Here is a 24113-nt window from a genome sequence, read left to right as displayed (position 1 = left end):
TTGGCATTGTGGTAGGGCTGAAAAATAGGGCCTAGTATGGAAGGCTACAAATTGCATTCGAGGAAATGTTTTGGTCAGCCATTTTGGTCAGCCAAGCACTCTTTGGTCAGCCAAGCACTCTTGAATACTGTATAGAAATGAATGACTTACACTTTGACCCCCCCCCCATGACATCTGTGACAAAGGAATTCATATGAGCCCTTTCTGTGTGTTTTCTCTATGTGGGCCACCACACCAGATTGTGTAAACTTACGGTAAATGATTGGTCAGCTTGTCTGTATTTATTGGGCCTAACCTACTTAGAACGTGTGGGTGGAGTTCATCAGTCTTTGACCGTACACAGGCAGTCACATGACCAAAACAGAGCACGGCAAGCGAGCAGAGGATGGACTTCCTGAATTCCTGTGCAAATCCTGAATTTTGACCATTAACGTATACCAAATCCATGCATTACGTATCAGCATCGCATGCTATTGTTTTCACTGACAGCAGTCACTATGCGTGTAAATTATTCAGATGAGAAGGATCAAGCAAACTGGCAGCCTTCGAGGTGGGGTTGATCATTAACCTGACCACTGGATTTATTGTGTACAGTGATGCTGCGAGAAAGCATTTCTCTCTCTCTACTCTCTATGAGGACCTGTGAGAGACCTCTGTCTGTGTCTGACCAACTCAAGCAGCCTGATCAGAGCTTGACTACAGCCATCTGACTACAGCATGCTCACCTGCCATAGCTCTCAGTCCAGGTAAGGAGTTTAACTACCAGATTAGAGTGAGATCTTAAGGTATTGCTTGTAGATTATGCCACTCTATTAATAACCAGCTGTTGAGATTATTTGAGGTACTCATGTGTGCAGACAGAAAATAAACCCGCTGCTTCCTATACCTCTGATACACGTTGAGCTTGGCTGGCTTACAGGGCCAAAACAGAACTTAAATATATCATGATTTGTGAAAATGGAACAACTGATGAAAGCAATTGTTGTAAAGTTGTAAAGTGCGTTCTACACTTTTTAAAACTGTCAGTGCATGATGTGCACTGACAATTTTAAAACAATATATTATGATTGTACAGGCAGGGAACAGAGTCACCTGAGATACACTCAACTTTATGCCCCTCAAGATACTGTGTGATACCATGTGGGAATAGTACTATCACTGGCAGGCTAACCGTTTTTTTTCCCCTCATGAACGTGTTTGTCAGAATACATGTCAAATAGCACATTTGTGTTTTCCTTTGCTGTGTTGATTGACACCTCTGACATGTTATGTTCTCCTCCTTCTTCCTTAAGGGTGTCCCAGACAGAAGAGGCCAGAAGGGGTCAGGCCCAGCCCGGCCACTCTTGTCAGAGTACCCTTGACCTGGGAGGCCACCAGCACGTGAGATGTGACGAGGTCAGAAAACACACCCACACACACACACACACACACACAAACAGAAACACACACACATGCACACATGCTACACTTCCCTCATTTCCAGAGCATTTGATCAATATTGTAGGACTTTGAACAGACAAATGTATACTATTGTAAGTCTTATACAAAAAGACTCGGTTGATAAATCTAAATCTATTCTCATTTTATCTCCTCGCTCCACGGACAGGACCTATGCGTTTCGGGTGCTGTCAGAGACTTGCATTGCCCTGTGTGTCTGCAAATGGCCACATTCCCTGTGGAGACCAACTGTGGACACCTCTTCTGTGGTAAGACTCAGCAAATTGTTTTTGTTTTCAAATGGATGAGCCTCTACTCTAAAGAGTAGGAAGGCTGACTTTAGGATTTAACTATGCAGCAGCTGTGATGTTATGGTTATGGTTATGGTGACACTAGGGAGTTTATGGTTGATTCCTCCCATTTATAACTCGGGCAAGCATTTAGACAAGTTGGCTGTAGCAGGACACAGTCATGCATGTTGAGAGAAGGTATGGCCACACAGCCACATGGGTAGTGGTGAAACAGAGAGCAGGTGGACAGACGGTGGGAGACCACACCACACTGTTGAGACGATGAGTCATGTGATCACTCACTGTTTAATGTGTAACTGTTGCTATGGAGACCGGGTGAGGTGCCTTCATCTGGAAGAGATCACAGGGTCTGGCGCAAAATCTGACCACTGTCACGTACGATCACCTCTGGCAACGTTTGAGAGCGAGGAGCATTGCACACTCTCACTCTCAGTAAGCAAAGACAGGGGTAGAGACAGACAGGCCAAAAAGAGAGAGAGAGAGAGAAAGAGAGAGAGACAGAGAGAGAGAGGGAAGACAAGAGATAGAATAGAATAGAATAGAATATATATACAGTAGATTCATTCATTCCTCTGCGTAAATATTGACGTAATCAAACGGACATGAGCAACATGCTGTCCAAGAGGAAGTTTTCCATGTAAATTTCCTTCTTTCTCTCTGCCCCTTGGAGCAGAGATACCCATGCAAATCAGGCTGGAATACTTCCACATGACATAAAACATGTATTTACTGTAACTGGGTAGGGTGTGCTGGATCATAAATGCATTATCAGGGTTTGTGAAGTCTGTGTGTGAGTAGGTGAACTGTTTTACAACAAGCTGTTTTGTGTGAGCACTGGAATATGGAATTTCTGTGGAAATGCATTTTTTCCCCTTTACATTACACAGTTGTCCATCATAGTTTTGTCGATGACTACCATGTTTTCCATGGGCCATTGAAAATATAAGGCAGTGAAAGTTACATGGTCTAGGTTGTTGGGGTTCCTTTGTTTGGTCTATGATTTGACGTAAGCACAGGATTAATACTGGTCAGCTGGCCAACTAGATTGATAATAATTATGAGATAATAATTATGACTTGGTGCCTTCAGTTTCACCTGCACACGTACACACACATGCACACACACACACACACACACACACACACACACACACACACACACACACACACACACACACACACACAAACACAAACAAATACACACACACACACACACACACACACACACACACACACACACACACACACAAACAAACACATGCTTCAGAAAAAAGTAGGAGAATGTGAATGATGAAAGAGAGAGTGCTCTTTACTGCGCTCTCTGTTAAATATGGCATACCAAAGTGAGACGTGAGAGAAGTACAATCAAGATGCAGAGTTTAATTTCGCTGTATACAGGAGAGAGGCACACATGAAGCACTGTTCACTCCAGAATATGCGTCTCTGACTTGACACAGAATTATCCAGGGTTTAAGTACACAACAGCAAAGCATAGATAAGTAACAGTGGTAGAGTCAGGAGACATCCAGGCTACCCTAATCAATGATGCCAGTGGCATTTGACGCAAAACTAACAACAAGAAAATGAAGAAGGAGCATACTTATAGTATAAGTATATAAACTCTTTTGATCCTGTAAGGGAAATTTGGTCTCTGCCTTTATCCCAATCCGTGAATCACACTCAACACACAGTGAGGTGAAGCACAAACTAATCCAGACTCAGTGAGCTGCCTGCTACAGCGGCGCTCGGGGAGCAGTGAGGGATTGGGTGCCTTGCTCAAGGGCACTTCAGCCGTTCCTACTGGTCGGGGTTCAAACCAGCAACCCTCGGATTACAAGTCCAAAGCGCTAACCAGTAGGCCACGGCTGCCCCTTTTAGTGTCAAAGTGACCTACTAATAATGACAAATGCAGAACATTAAACCACATATTGGAATATTGGACATAATGCAGAACATTAAACCACATATTGGAATATTGGACCTAACGCTCTATTCCACTTTCTCTCACTCATTCAACTCCCAGTGAATGATTACAAATGTGTGGGGAACAGCTTTGCTCTTCAATACTACACAATTGTGGCCTACTGGTTAGGGCTTCGGGCTTGGAACCAAAGGATTGCCGGTTCAATCCCCGACTAGTAGGAACGGCTAAAGTGCCCTTGAGCAAGGCACCTAAACTCTCACTGCTCCCCGAGCGCCACTGTAGCAAGGCAGCTCAAGGCAGGTTAGTGTGTGCTTCGCCTCACTGTGTGTTCACTAATTCATGGATGAGATAAATGAGGAGACCAAATTCCTTGTATACACAAGTATACTACTAGAGACCTGGTTTACATCAGATTAATATTGCCAACTATGCCACCGATAGCAATTGTAGACATTTGCTGCATTTTCAGAGTAGTTTTGACTTCCATTACCTACTCACACTCTTGTAAAGTGTCTGAAGAATGAGACACAATGCCAATCAGGAAGTTTTATGTTTTTCCTGGTATATTTTATGATCTTTATGAACTCACTTCCTTATTGTTTGCATGTCTGCAGCTCCCTGTCTGATATCCTACTGGAAGCATGGCTCCTGGTTAGACGCCATCAGCTGCCCTCTCTGTCGACAGAAGGTGCTATTAAGACTCTATTTGACACTATTACTATGCACTATTTTCCACTGTCTGAACTGAATTTGTACAGTGTTGACTAAATACCCATAGCAAGTTGCTGTTCACAAAAAGTAAATTATTTCATTCAGATACATGCTGAAGTGTACCAAGTATAATCACATGTGACTGGGAAGACACTTCTCTTAAGACTCCTTTGGCATTTTGTAATTCTGCATGTGTCTCTCGCAGGTGAGTATCCTGTGTCACCTCTTCCCCGAGAGCCGTTCGGACTGCCAACAGCGGGAGGTTCTGGGCCACATCAAAGACTACAACAAGCGTTATTCTGGGGCCCCTCGCCGGGTGATTGACATGCTAAACTACACTACGCTCACACAGCCTTGACTAAAACCACAACACCAATGTCGCCTTTTTAGTTGCTGGCTGCCGATGTTCTCACGGTCTGTGAGAATCTCAGATGTCAGGTCTCTACGTACAAAGCCCTGAGAAGACTAGGATCATGTTTTTTGCAGACAATTTAATACCACTGACGGGAACCATTCATAAAACTCTACATCTTTGCAATTTCACAGTAAGAGGGGGGTAATATCCTGAGTACACAGATGTGTCATTGTTACTGGAAAATGGAAGACAGGTGCCCTCTGTAAATGAACACATTAATGCGCTCATACACATACACACAGACTAACAATGCTGCCATCTTTCCATTTCATTTGACCCAATTTCCCAAAAGAGGGAAAAAAACAAGACAAAGTGAGTGAATAGAGGAGATAGGGCAGGGATATCAGTTTGACCCATACAGTCATACTAACAGTGCCTTTTTTCTTGGGTGATTTCTCAGGTGACAGACTACCTGTACGACATGCCCTTATTCCTGCACCTGGCACTGCGTGGCCTGGGCAACATGGGCGGCCTTGTGTGGCTCTTCCTGCTGAGGGTGGCCGTCTGCGGTTTCGGGGCAGCCATGTCCCTGGCCTCACCTCTAGAGGGCGCCTCGGGACCCTTCTGCGGAGCACTGGGGCTCCTGGATGACCTTGTGGTAGTCTTCCTTCTCCTCATCTGTGTCATTAATATCAATCAGCGGATGACGCCAGACGCAACAGCCAGGAATCGTTCAGCAACACAAGGTGTGCTGACCGACACATTATTGTGACACTTTATGGCCCACGACAAGGACTGTCAAACAGGATTGTTTACTTCCTATAAGTTATTGCTGGAGACAGCTCTATATATTACATACAGCTATATACAGGGCTGTGTTTAGCACAAGTATAGCACAATGTGCATTACGTGTGTTAAGAACACAATGGGACTTGAGGCTTAAAGACACAGAGTAGACTTGAGGAGTGTATGTTTACGTAATTTGAGGGGTTTGTTATGAAATATGTACTCATCATAACATCATTGAGTAGGACGTTTTAAGAAATAGTGTGTCGCCAGTGCATAACTTGAATGAGTACGCTAAACGCAGAGAAAATTAACTTGAAGAACGGAGAAGTGTCTGGACTAAAGGTCTAACTTCTTGGTATTACTCAGTTTTGCTCCTGTAGTTTACAGACTGTGCCTGAGGTTCCCTCAGTGAGAGGTCCTGGAATATAGTCAGACTACTGAGGGACCTGTTCAAATCCATTGTCAAAACACAGCCCACAAACTAGACTAAACCATTAAAATGGGAATCCTTTGACTTTGATAATATACTGAGTGTAGTACAGTTGTACCTATTTTAATCTACAAGTATTTTGAGTTGGATCATACTGTAATCCTATCCCTAAGATGGCACGGTTGATGTTAATAACTAAATGTATTGTGATATTGTAAATAAGCGGACATTGACTGTATCTGTATGTATAGTTGTAATAAATAAACAATTTATTTATTGTTAATTATGCATTATTTTGTTGCCATTCACAACACACAGTCAATGCTTACTTCAAATCCAAGTCTTGATTTAATTCAAAAGACAGTACCAAAACATGTTACAGCTGTAGTGATTGTTTCATGGAAAAAAAGTATTAGTGCAAATTATTTATTACAGTTGACACATAAATCAAGAACCTTCTAGAGTTGCATGTAAGGCTGGTTAGTCAAGTCAGCTCCACAATGAGAAGGAAGGGCTTGCCTTTAGTGGAATGTGTTTAAGAATAGGAATTCTTGATTTCTAAACTATTGCTTAACAGTATACATACACTGTTAGTCAAAATCGTGCAGCGAGACAAACATGATTGATCAGGCACACGGTGGCTGGCGGGGGGGCCGTCTCACTGTGAGGTCTGACACCAGGCCACAGCGTTCTTGAACATGCTCAGCCAGGGCGACGGGGCCATGCTGGGACGGAGGGGCCCGGGCACCCAGGCCCACTGCCAGCCCAGCGTGGCACGCTCTGGGTGGGGCATCATGGCCAGGTGGCGCCCGTCGGCCGAGCAGACCCCAGCCACGCCCTCGGGGGAGCCGTTGGGGTTAAGGGGGTACTCCTCGGTGGGGCAGCCCGCGTCGTCCACATAGCGCAGGGGCGCGAGGGAGCCATTGATCACCTGCTTCTGTGCCTCGTCAGAGCGGAACTGCATCAACCCTGAACAAGACGTAAACACAGACCACGCCATGAGAAACAGCAGAAAAGGTACAGTTGAACACTGTACCTTACAGATTACACAGAGATCCTAGAACACCAACAAGTAATTATAAGCTATATCAAATATGTGACCCTCCACGTCAAAACCAGTTACATGGGTCAAAACCATAAAAAAATAAAAAATAAAATGTTGACCCGCATACTACTGAGATAAGGGCATTCAAATTGTTGTAGAGGTCACAAAAAGTCAGAATTGGAGAAATATGGGTGTAAAGTTTATTACCCATTAAAAAACATTAAAAAAACACAGTCTCAAAAAAGCATCTTTAAAAGGTATTAAGCATGAATTTCGCCTTTATCATTCACGAATATAAAAGTGTAGGCATTATACTGTGAAATTATGCCAAACTGTAAAATTTGACTATTTCAGCACAGAAATCCTACAATTCTATATTCAAACTGGTTTTGCCGTGGAGGGTCACATATGTGTCATATATTGTTACTGATACTGCAACATTAGTGTGTGTGTGTGTGTGTGTGTGCGCGCGCGCGCGCGTGTGTGTGTGTAAAGTTCATTACCTTCTCCATGAGCCACCCATACACCCAGTGCAGATCCCTCCATCCCTTTCAGCATAATGGCTGGAGATGGCTTGATGCTCACACTCACAAAACGAGACTCAAAGCGGCCCGATTTATTATGGGTCAGAGTCACATCAGACTCTAGAGAGAGAGATGGGGAAGGAAGAACAGACAGAACACAACAAGTGCCGTCAGACACTACAAACCCTGCAGCATTATGTACTAATATTATATTATTTTGAGATACATTACTATAAAACAGTAATAGGTAAATACTACACACACACACACACACACACACACACACACACACACACACACACACACACACACACACTATGTGATAAAATGTAATGTGATAAAAATGTCAACGGTGGTACTTTGTCATTGAACCCACAACTTTTCTGTCTACTGTATGCTAGCCCAGCTCCTTTGCCACTACGCTACCACCATTTTCCCCTCAGATACAGATACTCCTTCTTACCAGTGCTGGTTCCAGTGCCCACCCAGCCCAGCAGTGCCAGCAGCTGGCAGCCATTACACACGCCCAGGCTGAGCGTGTCATTGCGCTGCCGGAAACGCTCAAACTCGTCCCGTGCACGCTGATTATAGGTGACGGTGGCCGCCCAGCCTGATAATGAAGACACACAGTGAGTCAATTGGCACTTCAGGAAATGTGATAAAATGAGACCAGGTATACTGTAAGTGTACTACATTTCGCCCCCTTAGAATTATAGGGTTCTATCTACGTTCTGAGCAGTTCTGAGATATTGAGCTTCAAAGTCTTTGAATTCCATAGAGTTATACTGATAAGCGGAACAAACCTCTTAGATATAATGTCCAAAAATGCATACAACTACAAGAAACACCTCACCTCATTTTCTTAGGATAAGAATGTCAATAACTCAATTTTGACAAAAATGTCAGATAGAACCTTATAATTCTAAGGGGATTTCTATTTTATACTGGGGCAGCTGCAGTGTGCATTTAAAGACTGTTGTGGTGATATACCAAGATGGGTCCTTAACTAGAAAACACATAGGCAATAGGACCATAATGGGTCATGGAGCTGAAATTTGATTAATGAGTATCTAACAGAACAAAGCAAAAATCAGAAGAATCAGAATCATATTTTAATTTTGAGCAGCTTCTCTGCTTGGACCCCTAAAAAAATAAATAAATAAATAAACAAATCACTCTGGCATAATTTCCAAACTGGGTCAACTCCGTGTATACATGTTTCAACTTTTATGCATTTGAGTTTGTAGGTATGTGACCTTTGGTTCTTACCTTTGGCTGAACCCAGCACGTCTGCGTAACTAAAGCCACCCACGAACACTACGGCCTTGAAAGGATCCAGTGTGGCAGAGCCACTGCAGAGGTCCTGCATTGTGACATCCCATACCTACAGATAAGGACAGGTAGGATGATAGGGCAGCTCATTTCACTTATCCACAACCTCATCATACCTCTTCACAGCCCCAATAAAGCTATCAATAACGTGTGGCACCCCCGTGGGTGATGCATGGCAGCCCTTATGCGCCAGAAAGCTCAAAACACATCAGCTGTGAAGAAAGTGAGGGAATGAATGAAAGGCCACGGGTCAAGGCCAGTGTGGAGAACTGCATGATAACGTCTTCTGGCAATAGATGGAAGATTTTTGAATCGTACCTCAAACCCAGCCATTAGGAGAGATACAGACATCTCTCGGTCTCCATTGCTGCCTTCTTCTCGAACCACAGCCACTCGAGGTTTACCAGTACCTGAAGCATGACAAAATATAATAAAAATATATCGTTCAGACTGTGATAAAATATTTAATCAAAATCACAGCAAGAGAACAGAGAAGTATGAATAGGGTAAAAAAAATACTTTCTCAGCATTTCCTTTCTGCATCTAACGCAAATTATTGATCCAAAACTCATAATTGTCTTCATTAACATCTTTCTATACCTTGTTAAATGAGGTATATTTACAATATGCAACGTTGTTCATAAAATGTTCTAATGTTAATGCTATGTACCAGTCTTTAAACACTTTATAATTTCCATGTCCAAAATTAAGCCACTAGAAATAACTCAAATATCCATAATTTATGTTCAAAGCACCAACACTGAAACAGTATATGACAGACGTTCCAAACTTAAAAACTGCTGAGACCCAATTTCAATTCTGAAAATCTTCTGCAACCCACCTATAGATATCAATAATGACAAGCCAGCTGGAACCTGCCACTCTTTCTCTATCTCAATCTCACTCGTGCGTGCTCAAGATGCGCTCCCAATTAAGCGCAGTAACAGCTCCCACACACAGCTGCGTTCCGTCAACGCATTCCAGTGGGTGTTCCCGACGGTAGCTATGCAAATGACTTGAAGTAAAACCGTAATGTGATTGGTTGGTGCCGTCCGTAGATTGGCTTGATTGGCCGGTGGCGTCTGTCGGTGCAGCAACAGCTGAACTCCTCAACACGAGCAGCGGGAGAAACGCGACGCGACGGACCCACAATTCAGTTCGGCAACGGATCACGTGAGCCCATTTAAAGTGAATGGGATGCGTCTCCAGCAACGCGATACACGCAGCTGTGTGTAGGAGCCGTAAGTAACGTTCAAGTTAGATATGCTGCATGGTGGAGATTGAGAGGACCCAAAAAGTGTCATCCTTGGATATAAAATGGTGTTGGTGCATTATGACATTGTAAACGTTCTCAAGGAAGAGTGGAAAGTAGTTTGCAGCAAAGCTACTTCTACGTATTGTCTAAATGTTGCCTCCTCTGTCCCCTGGTGCATGTGCATGATGCGTGTCATGGGAGCGGCAGCACTGATTTTAATTAAGTAATTTCGACAACCTCTCTCAGGCCACACTTGTGAAAACACTGCTGTATGATGCTGTTCTAAGCAAAGTATAGGAATGATGTATGGATTTTGTATTCAGTTTGTATTTCATTATTTGCCTCTCATTTTCTTCCTCAATATTGTTGCAACAATCATCATTCTATTACAATCCACTGAAACATAAAACACTACTTTTTCCGTAGAAACAAAACTCAAACTCACTCAGGTCCTCAATCCTGGGTGTGGTGGCAGGGTCGAAGGTCAGATTGAAGTAGGGCTGGGTGCGACGGGCGAGCCCGTCCTCCTCCTGCTGGACGCACAGTGGGTTGGCCTGCAGACGCTCCAGCTGGAAGCTGGTGCTTTCCCACAGTGCTCTGAGTTTGGGCAGTGACTCGTTCAGCACCTCCTGACCATCCACCTTCACTGTCACCTAAGAGACAGCAGGACAAGAGGCACACATTCCTTTATGATGCCCCCATGTTCATGCCCCCAGAGTGCAGCGCTGTAGCTGACTGGCTTAGTCTCAAGGCTTAAAGAGTGTGTGACATGTGAAATGGATGGGTTCTGACTGACCGTGGACTCTGGCCCAAAGCCACATGTTCTGCCTATGCGGTGACAGAGCAGGCCTGCATCTGTGTAGCTCTGGCACGCACGGGTCACATCACGCTCAGACACCTCCAGAACCAAGCCCAGCTCCTCAGAGAACAGCACCTCCAACACTGAGAGAGAGAAGAGAGAGAGAGACAGACAGTGAGAGAGAGAGAGAGAGAGAGGAGAGAGAGAGAGAGAGAGAGAGAGAAGAGAAAGAGAGACAAAGAAAAGAGAGAAGTCAGAGAAAGAGAAAAAAAGAGAAAAGAGAGACAGAGAGAGAGAAGAGAAAGAGAGACAGAGAGAGAAAGAGGTATCAGTGAGTGTTCATTCATTCTCTCGCAAACTCACATATTCAAATACCCTGTGTATCAAATGTTAACAGAGATGTTTAAAGAAATACATCAATCCAACAAACCTCCAGCGCCTTGAGGGGGCAAGTTCACTTCAATCCCACGATTCCCAGCAAAGGCCATCTCCAGTAAACAGGAAATAAGTCCTCCATCACTGACATCATGTCCTGCACTCAGCACTCGATCTGCCCCGCGCAAAACCACTCAATTTCAATACACTACAGTTTACATGGACAAGTAATTCACTGGATATTATTGATGACAACCCTAAATAGGTTCTGTGTAGCACTGCTGTAACTCATGTGGATACTGCGTTACTAGGAGTCACTGATGTACACACATATAGAAATATATACAACATGTGTCATTACTACTGTGTTGATGTAGCGCTAATACTTCATAAGTAACTTTATAATTTAGGTATTAGGCGGTATGGGCTCTTTATGAGTGATTGTGTAGTGTTACAAACCTGCCTAGTGTTACTCTATAAGTGACTCAATACATGAGTACCGGGCTGGTGTTACTAACCCCTCATCAGTGTCTGAACAGTGTTATGAACCCTTTAAAAGATGGTTTATCTGTGACTGTGAGGTGTTGAAGGAACCTTGTATGAGTGCCTGGGTGGTGTTAAAGCAGGCCGACAGCTTGTCCGGGTGATCCAGGTCAGGGCAGCAGTCTCCCAGCTGGCTGAAGCACTGAGCCAGTGCAGAGCCCCCCAGTCTGTGCTTGCCAGGACTAACAGGCACATAGAGCAGGACTCCTGCAACAGCGGATGGAGGAGAGGTGAGAGACTGGAAGAGTGCTTTATGTAAACGGACTTCAACAAAGGCAAAATCTAACCAGAAAAAATATTTTCTGTCTAAGGTGGCCCAAAAATATTCTATGGCCAAGTTCATTAATTATATGCAAACAACATTTAAGCTTTTTGAGCTGTATACACTGGACAAGGCCAAAGATCTTGAAATCACTGAAATATAGAGGACATCATCCTAAATTGTACAATGTCCATCCTGCCACACAGACAAGATCTAAGGACCATTGGCTCAGTGGAGTTAAAGAGCCTCCAGAGTATCCAGTACACTCACCCTGGCCGTCAGGATCCTCCAGGTCAGGGGTCACAGTGACAGTGATGTCAGGACACACAGCATACACAGAGATAACCAGAGAACCTGCAGCACAAAGCAAATCAACCACACACACACACACACACACAGACACACGTTAAACCATTTTTTCCTGCATAGGGAATTGTGAGGTGACCACCCCATTCAAACTTTGTGCCGTCTACATTTCTAGTACTTTTTTTTCACAAAAAAAACCCCAACAACATTATTTCTAGATGATTTGACGGTTAACTGCAATTGCGGCTCTACGGCGATGTAATGGTGCTGTATCGCAATCTGTACATCAGACAAAGACATCCGAAATAGCCAAAGTAGAGGAGGGTGAATGAGTTGTACTTTCTTCTTTTAACCCTGCAGAATGTCCGGCAGAACCCTGATTTTGAGGCTCTTGAAACACATTACCACCTCAGCTTAATTTCCATCCAGGAAAAAAACCCTGTTTTACTGGAGCAGGACTATTTTGTATGGGGAAAGATATAATAATTCAAGTGAGTACGACGGCTTGGAAGGGGTCAGGACATTATTGTATTATACATACAATAATGAGTAAGGCTCTTACAGGAAAAAGGGACAACTTTTCTCAGACATACACAGAAAACTAGAGCTGTATACAATAATCCTTTTTAAGATGCATTGCCATGTGAAAGCACACAGACAGACAGACAGACAGACAGACAAACCAAGCATACCTGGCGCTTTGACAGTCTCCCCGTTCACACGTGCGGCCATGCTGAGGGAGTCTTTGCCCCCATCCACAGCCACGCCCAGCTGACCCATGACCTGGCACATGGCCTGGCATGCCTCCCACAGACTGGCCCCCTCCCCAGGCAGCTTGGCTGCCCACATCCAGTTCCCACTGCATTTCACATCCTGAGCAGGGCACAGACACGAGGAGCAGAGACCAGGATAGATTAACATCTGTTATGAATCGATGTGAAAGTGTATTGTTCCATCCCACCCATTCTTGTAGGAGATCAAATCAAACAGTGTATTGAAGAGACTAGGGTCGGAGAATGTCTAATAAAGGGAGAACTTTCACTCTTGGGAAACTTCCAGTTTCTGAACTGGTTGCAGTTCTACTCTGATTCCCATGTGGGGGCGCTTGCCGGCGAGTGCAGAGTGATTGGTCTATGGAGCTGTACCCCTCAAAATCCACTTTTCTCAGGATATAATTTTTTGTTCAGTAATTTGAATGCTGCATTCAAAAGGGGAGGCAAAGAAAATACACACTGACACTGCTGAGTATTATATATTTTAAAGTTGCTTATTTGTTCTAAAAGGCCTTTCAAAAATGTCAATGACATCATTCATTAGCAGAATGCTAGTGTGTTATGGGCAATGACGACCCGACCTGTAAGAAATCAAAAGGACATAAGTACTCGTTCGTTCAACTTTCGACGTATAATCCATATTGAACTTGCAGAAACTACAATCAAATCTGTGATTGTTCAACAACAATCAAGAGATAAATTTAGCCATCTAGCTCCATAGACCTCCATTCATTTTGCACTCGCCCGCGATCACTCCTAGTGGAACTCTTGTGGAACTGCAATCAAATTCGTTACAATAGGGGTTAATAGGAAATGAACACGCTCTCAGTAGTCAGGCTGTGATTGTGTAGAGATTTGATATAACAGCTAAGTAGTGCATGACCTTATCTTTAAAAAATGCTGCATCAAGCTTCAAGGTCTTGAGTGTGTAAGTCAGTACAAATATACAGGGCTATAAAATCCAGTATAACCAACAAAAACCAACCAACCAACAAAAACAATTATCATCAAGCATTGTGATGACAGCAAATAGTTTCAGCAATCTAAAGACTGCCAGAAGGTTATATGGATGGAGAGAACATTCTAGTAGCGTGTACCTTGAGAGTCGTGACTCTGGCGAAGACCAGGTTAGTGAGGGCCTCGCCCACGGCCATGCGTGCCCCTGCCGCCGGGGAGAGCAGCCCTTTGATTGGCTGTTCTCCGATCGCCGTGGCAGCACCCTGAAGACTGAAGGGCGACAGTGCAACCACGGCGACGTCAGCCAACGGCGTGTGAAGGGGTCCAACACACTGTTGCTGGGCAACCAGGCCTGTCACAGAACGATCCACCTGTGGGTGACAGGTCAAAATAATTTAGAATATGCACCCACAATTCCATCCACTATCTCAGAATAATAATATTAGAACTATTATAAATCATTAGAACATTAAAGTTGGGCTTTGACTGATTTACTATACTTGATGTTTGTGTTACACTGGTCATACTGGGTTTCTTCTTTAACAAGGTGGTGTTGAAGGAGTTGAAACCAAAACCCATATATTACACATATCCAGCATAAACTGAATGACAAATATTATGAACATGTTACAGATCTTAGCCATTGTGATCAGTGATTGAGATGATGTGAAATTATAACAGGCAATCAGTGTGGACGTGACCTGGTGTTCTATGGCACTCTATGGCGCAGACTGACCTTGTTGGTGAGGTAGCGCTTGCTGGCCACAGAGGGCAGTCTTAAGACTCTCTCCAGGGCAGAGAGCACAGAGAGGGGGGAGGGCAGAGAGAGGGGCTGAAGAGATGGAGACAAACGCTCCATCACAAACTCCTAAAAGGAGAGAGGGAGAGGGACAGAGAGAAAGAGAGAGGTGGGGGTGTTGGGGTGGTCACAAATCAACACATGATACACAACTCATTCACAGGGTTGTTATCATAATACAGGCTTTTGTCACACATGCTAGAAACTTCTCATTTCTGTTCTCGTATGGAGTCTAAAACCTAGCACCCTTCTGCAAGTTTTAAGAGACAAGGGTCTGACTCATTTAGGTCATTTTGGTTCAGACAGGCCTGTTGAGTCTTGTTCTGAGTTTGCATTTGCTTCTGCACCACCAGCTAACAGACAGAGGAGATTCTTCCCTTCTCTACCTCCTCCTTCTTCTACCACACTTTGACTAGTACTTATTACTTCCCCACACTCGACTTTTAGTAAAAGTATCTATTGGTGTGGTATTCATGCCTATCTAAGGTCTCCTTTGCAATGTAGTTTGAATGTTATTCCTCATTTTTTTTAATTCACTTTGGATAAAAGCTTCTGCTAAATGAGTAATGCAATATGTAAATGAGATTGGAGTGGCCCCACCCACCTTCTGGGGCATCTTGCCCAGGACCCACTCCAGATCCAGATCCACAGGGTGACGCCCATTTGAGGCGTCGCCACGATTACGCAAGTCATCCTCCAGAACAATCTAAAGAGAGACAACAGGCGCATGATGAGGAAACAGATCAAAACCAGACTGTAACTGTAGGCGTGGATTGATAAGGAATGCCTATAACTAATGTCTGCTGTACATAAAGAACTCAAAGGAACTCTGATGTTGTTCAGTCACACCTTGCCATCACCAGTGATCTTGCCCACAAAGTCAACTGGGCACTTTTCACGTTGGCACACTTTTTCCAGAAAGTTCCGGTCAGCAGGTTGGAGCAGGAGGGCATTGCTCTCCTGATACTCAGCCCCCCAGAGCTCCAGGACACTCAGGGTTGGGTCACCTGTCTGAGGTGAGGAAGGGAACTTTTCAAAAACTTCAACACATGTCCCATGATAGAGATGAAGACTTTACACAAAAGGCAAAAGAGTTTAAAAAGGCTAAAAGAGACCAACATAGACAACGAGAGATTTTTTGCATGATTATTTTCACCTTAAACTTGCTGGTGTAGATCACAGCTCCCGCTGGTTCACTTAGTTCCTTCAAAACATTCCCTAGAATACATTAAATGGTTAAGTGAGAAAAGCAAATATTATTTGTATAATACAAGTGAAATAAAATTATAGCTAATACAAGTGTATGCATGTAATTTGTCCAGAGCATCAGTCCGGTGTTTTATATTATGAGGTGTGGTGGTACCGTTGCCCCCGGCACCCTGGTCGTGGATGCTGCAGATAGGGTTTCCTGCCTCCCTCTCCAGACAGGCCCTCAGCGCCCGGTTCATCTTCTGCTCCATCTCTGCGTCTCCTCTCTGCACTGCGTCCAGGTCACGCGCACTCAAGTTATCACCCTGGACCTACACACACACACACGTCAAAGCAGATACTTACTTTCAGGGGTTATATGCTTGTGTATGTCAAACCTCTCTCTAGGCTATCTGCACAGAACTAACAATATCTATGCACCCAGTGCATAGATGTACTACATTAGATTGTGTCGTTATATATCACACGTCCAGCCATGCTAACATAAGCTGTGTGCTGTGGAATACCTGCACAGAGGAGGCGGCCCCTCCTCCAACCCCGATCCTGTACACAGGGCCACCGATCTTCACCACCTCCATGCCTGATGGCGTAGGGACAAACAAAAACATGGGGGCATCCTTTTATGACTGTCTGACACATCATAATGTGGCATATTAGATATAATATATAACACAATACTCTAACTATCAACCTGGCTCTGCCGCCTCCTTCTTCACATGCTGGTCTTCGATCGAGCCCAACCCGCCACTGAACATAATTGGCTTAATCCACTCTCGTCTCTCCCCATTGGCCAGACGCATGCCAAAGGACCGGGCAAATCCTAAAATTCATTTAAAACAAAAACATAAAAAGACAGGAAAAAGAACAGGTAGGACATTTTTAATAATGGACAACGAAGGTGGAAAAAAGAATGTGGCCCACATACAAAATAGTTGGACAGATCTGCGTTTTAATCACTCAGTGGTCAGTAGTCACGACGTCTCACCTGCAAGAACCGGTTCCCCAAACTTGTTGCCATAGTCCGAGGCTCCATTGCTGGCCTCAACAGCCACCTGCAATGGAGGGGCAAAACTAGAGGGGTACTCCCACCCCTCCTCTTCCCAGGGGAGAGCAAAACCTGAAGTGGAAAATATCAGAGAATTTCATTTAGAGCTTGTCAATGTGCGACAAGAATGATCTTCGCTAACGGGCAGCATGTTTTACCTGGGATATGCAGGTTACCAAAACAGTACCCAGCAGTCCCGGCGATCACATGACCTCCCTTTCCAGCACTCTGCACATCTCTGATTCGCCCCCCTGTTCCTGTGGTCGCTCCACTGAAAGGCGCCACACCTGAGACAACGTTAGAAGAAACGGGCCTACATCTTGAAAACTGTTTCATTTTCGTTTGACACTAGGAAAGCATTACTTTACATTGACGTTAAGATTACAAATTCCAAAATGTAGATTGCTTATTCTGGTCTGATTATGATCGCATTTGTGTGCCATGGCATAGCGCTTTACCGGTGGGGAAGTTGTGCGTCTCTGCCGTGAAGATGACATGTCTGGTGGAGCGTCTCGTACCGTAGACGCTGGCCTGGGCAGGGTCCTGAGGATACATGAACTCCAGCTCCATACCTGTAATACCACTGTACCACACACACACACACACAAACAGACATACACACACACACAGACACAGACACAGATACACACACACACATAGAGGACAAGTTCAGAGACAAGGCAACAAATGACTAAAGTAACTGGAGAGTTGGACTTTACTGACATAACTAGAGGGACAGAAACTTACAGACAGAGAAACTGACCAATAGACAGATCAGACAAAATAGGATTGGCATACAATACATACAAATCAGTCTGTGTAGTACCTGCTGTTGTCACTGAATTGGATGACATTGTTCTGGTTACTATGGCGTTGGGTGCCCATAATAAGACTGAACAGGGTGTCCTTCTGCTCCTGTCCATCAATAACCATACGGCCACGGAAGAACCAATGACGACTGTGTTCACTAGGGATGCGGAAGGAAAGCATGGTGCACAATGGACAAAACTTTGCATAGCAACATAGAGAACTCATTTTGCTCACCTGCTAATTTGTACCTATATACCACTTAAACAACATGCCTTATGCGTACAAAGAGATATATACAGAGAGAGAGAGAGAGAAAGACACACACACACACACCTGTTGGACTGTGCCAAGTCAAAACACTCCACACTGGTGGGGTTCCTCTTCACCCTCTGAAACAGCGCTGTATAATAGTCTAGATCCCAGGAGTCAAATGCAAGGCCTACACACACACAAAAAAAAAATATTAGGATAAAACATGTGATTGTACATGCATATCATTTTCAGTAATTTTCACAGGACTAAAATGGTATGTGGGGAAGCTACAGTAGTAGGAGGTAGTATTGTCCCTGGGGTAAAACAATGATGTTAACTGTATCTATCTATGATACAACATTGGCACATTGTACACTAAATGGTCAAATGTTGAGCTACTTCTACAGATGTTCCTACTAGCTAGCCCACATACCATTATAGTACTTTGAAAATTACTGAAAACGTTAAACCTTCACTTGTCTTCCCCTTGTTTTATCTTCTTGCTTATTGTATGTGGAGGACTCAAATACTGGCACAGCACTAATAAAGTAGTGTATTTGATACCAAATGGGTACAAATAAAGTTTATAATACCTTCAATGTCACTCTTTTCCAAATCTAGGGCCTTATAGAAAATCAATGAGCATGCCATACAAACATTTTAATGGTTCAGTCATACTTGTCTTATACGTTTGTGCTAGCTATGATTAATACTGTACTTATTTGAAAATATTAATGCCCAAACATTGCTTCCCAGATAATGTGTTTTTCAGGCTGTAAAACTAAATAAATATCATGGGCTGGAAATAACACGAAGACATAAGATTTGAACAGAAATATTTTACAAGCCTTGGTTTTGAGGCCCATTCATGATATAGACAAGGTTTGAACAAAATCTGAGAAAACAGCAACCTCATCTAATTTGACATGGAATGACCCAAGTGTATTGCCTGGGTTTCAGCTACCAGTAAAGGATACCAACATGGACATGCCATGTATATATAATAAGAGCAATATGCCTGGTTCTATTGTGACGGACAGCCATAAAGCTATTTGGGTGAGAAGATAACAGCAATACAGGTTACACATGGAATGCCATTCGCTAAGTCTAGACATACTATCTCCAAGTCACATTACACTGCACTAACTTGCAACCGCATAATAATGACAAGAATCTTTTTGACTATAATCAACAAGAAACATTGAAAGAGGGTCAACCAACTATTTTGGAAAAAAGTCCAAGGACACAAATGCAACTTTATAAACTAGTCACAGAAACAACATCATGAATTTTGTGGTGAATAAAGAGAGTCTATAAATGATATATCTACAAACTGTACCAACATCACAGACTTTACTGATGGCTATAATCCATGATAGTCATTTTTAAATATTGAGCCTGATGATTGGTGATACTCTTGTCCTTTCAACCTTTGTAACTCTTGTAATTCTTGTAACTCAAGAATTCAGACTCAGAGAAAATCAGTGAACTTCCAATTACCCACTGACCAACTAACACACATAGACCTGTACACAGTAAGGAGAGGATCTTGTGATGAAATTAAAAACACCCTGAGTCAGGTGACCTCCACAATCAGTCTAATCAAATTGGCCACAGACACATGATGAGAGAGAGAGAGAGAGAGAGAGAGAGAGAGAGAGAGAGAGAGAGAGAGAGAGAGAGAGAGAGAGAGAGAGAGAGAGAGAGAGAGAGAGAGAGAGAGAGAGAGAGAGAGAGAGAGAGAGAGAGAGAGAGAGAGAGAGAAGGGGGGGGTGAGTTAGTAAATGAGTGAGTGAGTGAGAGAGAAAGATGCATGTGATAAGCTGCCCCTCATTCTAGAGAGTGCAGACACACAATGGACCAGATAAGTGCAATGGAAGAAAAATGGTCCACAGCACTTAAACACAGAGGGATAGTTCTTCAGACTAAGACCTTTAAGGATCACTTTCAGAGCGATTTTGAGAATGATAAAACGCTGACAGCCATCAGAATCCATCCAATTTTGGCCATTACATTCATCAACATGAGGAGAGACTTCCCTTATCGTTGGTCAGTGTAGATACTTTAACTTATCGTTTACGTTACAGTTATCTTTATAGTAGTATCTTTACTGTAACTTAATTGTAAAGTTACAGTTATCTTTTTCATTCCTGGTGTGAACGGCCCTTTAGTCCTAATCTAGACCAAAAGCTTTTTTTCAGTGGAAGTCTTTTTTTGAGGTGCTTTTACAGTCTAGGACCAGGCTTTATGTCCAGATAACCAACCCAGAGACTGGTAAGAGTCACAACAGCAGGGACAGCACTAGGGGGAAGAAAGACTTCATTCTTCCATACATAGGGAAGAAGAAACATTGTCACCAGAGCCTTGCCATTCCTACCTAGCTCATCATTGGCCATCTCCAAGGCTGCACGGCCTTTCCCCAGAATGTCCACCTCAAACACTTCCTGTGGGCGGGTCTCCACGATGAAGGAGCTGATTGGATGCAGGTACACACATTCAGTCATGCTGTCGTACAGACATCCAATCAGTTTCTCCATGTCTGCCTTCATGCCATTCTGTCCGTCCTTGGGCTGAAAACAAAGGAAGATTATTTCTAAGTGGTTTTCAAAGTAAAAATTCATAATTCATAGTTTTCTTGCAGGGGCCATTCTGGATCACAGCTAATAGTTACTACAACCCCTACCCCATCATTCATGGCCATATTCAAACCCGTTCATGTTTCCCCAAGTCCTAGAGGTGAAAACCCCAGCACACTAAGTTGTAAGTGGTAGAAAATGCTTTGCCAACCTTGATGAGGTGTCTGCGAGACAGTTCAACTCGAGACACTTGGCTGAGGCCTGCACTCTGACAAATTGACACAGCATTGGTGGACCAGGCCGTGGAGAAGTTCAGTCTGTCATGGAGTTACGACAAAAATGACAAATTCCACACTCACAAAACAAAGAAATCAATAGAAATGTAAAACACTCCTGGTTGACAAATGGAAAAAAGCAGAATAATCTCACCATGCACCGCAAGCTTCAGACTTTGATTGAGCACTCTTTTTGCTACAATAAAAGGATAGTTCCTATGAATGTTACCTGGGTCCAATCTCCACCAGTCTCTCTCCATCTGCAGCCTTAAGGGATGCTTCCTCAGATAAACCACCACTCTGGGGCGGACTGAACAGCCAACGAAGCACATCCTTCTGGTCAGCACTGAGAGATCCAGCTCCTTGTAGAAACAGATGGGAATCTGCCACAGTTATATGACCAACTAATTACAGTTCCATGTCAAAATCTGACTTGCATATGGATCTTCTTCTTTCCCACACCTCTGTACTCCAAACAAAGCAAGGTTATTTGGAGATAATGGTGGGCCAAACAACTCCATCTAAACCATCTTCTCAGTCATCTTAACTTACCATTCAGTTCCACATTGTAGCAGAGTTCAGTTTCTATGGAGACCCCTGGGTACAACACTGCTACCCTCTGAAGGGCCCTTCCGACCTCTGACTCTCTCCTGTAGAACCTCAACACAGGCATGACCCTGAAGAGACAGATGTCAGATAAGGTCTGCTAAAAAGCCAGAGTTAAGAGTCCCTTGGCTACATGCTGTATCGAAATGACCTAATCTAAAATCAATCAGTTTGATGAAGGTTTTTTTTTTTATAGAAGAGCATGTATAAAGCTGCCAGTCTATTGAGCCCAGTCCAGAGCATGATCAAGTCAATTGAGCTAGACATCGAGATCATCTCTCTCTGGCTCTGAAATGAGGTGGATCAGGATCAAGATCAAAAGACCACCACTCACCTCCCAAAACCTAACGAAAAAGACAACACAGAGAGCAATCTGTTCAAAGTCTACATTCAAACAGATTGTAAAACTAAATGTAAACCGAAGTCTTGACCAGTCCCTTAACTTCGCAGGCTACTGGGTGCACGAGGATAAACTCAAGGCTAGGGTCAAATTGATTATTTGCCTGTTGCATCACAAGGCACATGCCGCGCCGCGCGTACCAAGTTGTCTTCCCTAAATTAATTGCGCTAGCTCGCCAGTTAGTGATGGCGAAAAAAATGACCGTGCTGTTTTTCAAAGAAGTCCCTTGTTGAAGTGCAACATATTGCGTGCCAGGAAAAGATTGTGACCTGCATGGATGGATGGATGAATGAATGAATGATTCTAGCAAGAGAACACTTCGCAGAGATGTAAAAGAGCAAAGCGAACGAATCCGTTACCATACACATATTCAACATCACGGTGTGGCTACAAAGCAAAACTTCACATTGTAATATAGGAGAAGAGATGTTGGAAAGAGGAAAATAACTTGATGGATTAATAAAAAGTTAGCTATAGTTAACACTTCAAAGTTAAGCATAACAAAATCAGAGATGAATACAGAAAAGTAAACTTCCTATATTCATACCTCTGCGATTCTCCTGGCACAGTTCTCCGTCTCCTGGTAGAAGAGCCTTGCAGAATGGGTTGAGTGGTAGCCTTTGCTGTCTATGGTAGTAGCCCATAAACCACACAACTACACAAACCCACGTGGGCACTTTCCATAGACAGTAAAAGAAACTTGTGCAAACTTTCGCGCACACGAACCCTTCCGCGTAACCCCCGTTCTGCGCCTGCGCAATTACAACATAAGTTCTGGCAGCTCTGGTTCTGGCTCTTTTTTTGTTTTTTTAACAACACGTAGACAGTTTTGATTGATTGCTGTTCATAGTGTGTCGCATCAGTTTTGGAACTGTTCTCATAGCCTTCAGTAAAATTCGGGTCGACATCCTAGAGTATATCAACACAGAGTTTTTATTTTTTATACTTTTCTAGAAAGTACTGTTCTATCTCATATGTCTTGTATTCGACTGAAATACATTTTCCATGAAAAATAAAGTAAAAAGAGATAATTTTGATGGTCGCTGCAAAATCATTTCGTCCAGTACATAACCAGAGAATGTCTGACATCTATGGACATAACCTGTTCCAATAATCTAATATGTTCCAGTAGATGGCTAGCCTAGAAATCTAGACGCGCCCCTAGCGGCAGCAAATTAATTTGCTGCCAGGGGTAGTCTAGCAACTCTCCTTTAGCTTGTGAGCTGACAGTTCACCCCTTGCGGTGGAAAGATGGCGGACTGGGCACATATCGTCCGTTAAACGAGATTTTATTTGTCCCAATTATTTTATTTAAACACTGTCCAGCGCCTATTCAATGGGTTCTCCTTAACTGCCAGTATACCACCTATGCCTAGATTGCAATTTGAACGAAGAACGGCACCATGATGTCAAAGAAACAGAATGCTGCGAAACAAGTCAATGCTGCACATGAAGGTGCAGCTAATAACGGACATAACTATGCTAGCAAGGGCCACATTTCCACCGACTCCAACAAGAGAAAAGAGTGCTCCTCCCCAGCGAAGATTTTACCTGCTGCTAAAAAGAAGGGCGAAGACACCGAACAAGTTGAAGGTATGACTGCAGTTTTGGATGCATTAAAAATGTTGAGCGAAAAAGTGGACACAATTGGTACGCAACTGCAACAGAACTCTATCATGCTAACAACAATAACTAAAGCAGTTGAATTCAACGCAGCAGAGATTAAAGATTGCAAAGATCACATTAAAGCAACAGATAATGATGTCTCTGAATTGAAGAAAGTTAATGCAGATCTACAAGAGCGTGTTCTGGAGCTTGAGCGTTATAAACGCAGGTGGAATCTTAGGATCAAAGGGATGAAAGAATCTGACAATGAGGACACACGTGCGATGGTCCTTAGCTTGCTGGTGAAGATTTTTCCATCGTGGTCTGCAAACATTAACCACATCGTCGACTCTGTGCACCGCCTCGGCAGACGTGAAAAGAACAAAACAAGAATGATCATCATCCAGTT

The 24113-nt window shown here is 43.5% G+C and overlaps 2 protein-coding genes across 4 annotated transcripts; one reads left to right on the top strand and one right to left on the bottom strand.

The window, feature by feature from the left end:
* Positions 1 to 409: 409 nt before the first annotated feature.
* Positions 410 to 6239, top strand: si:dkey-183n20.15 (RING-HC_RNF170 domain-containing protein). 2 transcript variants are annotated; one of them, XM_042056605.1, is made up of 6 exons: positions 414 to 746; positions 1293 to 1395; positions 1607 to 1706; positions 4286 to 4359; positions 4588 to 4698; positions 5198 to 6239. In XM_042056605.1, the coding sequence occupies exons 1-6, from the start codon at positions 718 to 720 to the stop codon at positions 5507 to 5509; spliced, it is 729 nt and encodes a 242-aa protein (XP_041912539.1). In that variant the 5' UTR covers positions 414 to 717; the 3' UTR covers positions 5510 to 6239. The 2 variants fall into 2 exon arrangements, with proteins under 2 accessions (XP_041912540.1, XP_041912539.1); XM_042056606.1 differs by lacking the exon at positions 4588 to 4698 and having other exon boundaries at positions 410 to 746.
* Positions 6240 to 6281: 42 nt separating this feature from the next.
* pfas (phosphoribosylformylglycinamidine synthase) lies at positions 6282 to 22857 on the bottom strand. 2 transcript variants are annotated; one of them, XM_042056602.1, is made up of 29 exons: positions 22647 to 22857; positions 21646 to 21770; positions 21323 to 21476; positions 21030 to 21135; positions 20620 to 20812; positions 18324 to 18429; positions 18007 to 18147; positions 17639 to 17763; positions 17339 to 17467; positions 17121 to 17252; positions 16827 to 16955; positions 16642 to 16715; positions 16290 to 16446; positions 16083 to 16144; positions 15776 to 15937; positions 15531 to 15632; positions 14864 to 14995; positions 14268 to 14498; positions 13090 to 13270; positions 12362 to 12445; positions 11881 to 12036; positions 11342 to 11461; positions 10909 to 11054; positions 10558 to 10765; positions 9176 to 9267; positions 8795 to 8909; positions 7989 to 8135; positions 7505 to 7645; positions 6282 to 6925 (listed from the first exon to the last, which is right to left on the bottom strand). In XM_042056602.1, the coding sequence occupies exons 2-29, from the start codon at positions 21764 to 21766 to the stop codon at positions 6615 to 6617; spliced, it is 3957 nt and encodes a 1318-aa protein (XP_041912536.1). In that variant the 5' UTR covers positions 21767 to 21770; positions 22647 to 22857; the 3' UTR covers positions 6282 to 6614. The 2 variants fall into 2 exon arrangements, with proteins under 2 accessions (XP_041912536.1, XP_041912537.1); XM_042056603.1 differs by having other exon boundaries at positions 21323 to 21455.
* Between the last annotated feature and the right edge of the window lie 1256 nt (positions 22858 to 24113).

The sequence above is a fragment of the Alosa sapidissima genome, chromosome 12 (genome assembly GCF_018492685.1).
Source record: "Alosa sapidissima isolate fAloSap1 chromosome 12, fAloSap1.pri, whole genome shotgun sequence".
NCBI lineage: Eukaryota > Metazoa > Chordata > Actinopteri > Clupeiformes > Clupeidae > Alosa > Alosa sapidissima.
Note: the sequence above shows the minus strand (reverse complement) of the source record. Positions and strands in the feature narration are given on the sequence as shown.

What these genes read in the sequence shown, in the direction of transcription:
- pfas (XM_042056602.1), bottom strand. Translation starts at nt 21,766, where the DNA reads ATGCCTGTGTTGAGGTTCTACAGGAGAGAGTCAGAGGTCGGAAGGGCC. An exon ending in CTCGCAGACACCTCATCAAG is followed by an intron (nt 20,813 to 21,029) that starts GTTGGCAAAGCA and finishes CTTTGTTTTCAG; the next exon opens with CCCAAGGACGGACAGAATGG. An exon ending in CGTGCTGGGTTCAGCCAAAG is followed by an intron (nt 8,136 to 8,794) that starts GTAAGAACCAAA and finishes CTTCATTATCAG; the next exon opens with GCTGGGCGGCCACCGTCACC.
- si:dkey-183n20.15 (XM_042056605.1), top strand. Translation starts at nt 718, where the DNA reads ATGCTCACCTGCCATAGCTCTCAGTCCAG. An exon ending in GCCCTCTCTGTCGACAGAAG is followed by an intron (nt 4,360 to 4,587) that starts GTGCTATTAAGA and finishes TGTCTCTCGCAG; the next exon opens with GTGAGTATCCTGTGTCACCT. An exon ending in ATTCTGGGGCCCCTCGCCGG is followed by an intron (nt 4,699 to 5,197) that starts GTGATTGACATG and finishes GTGATTTCTCAG; the next exon opens with GTGACAGACTACCTGTACGA.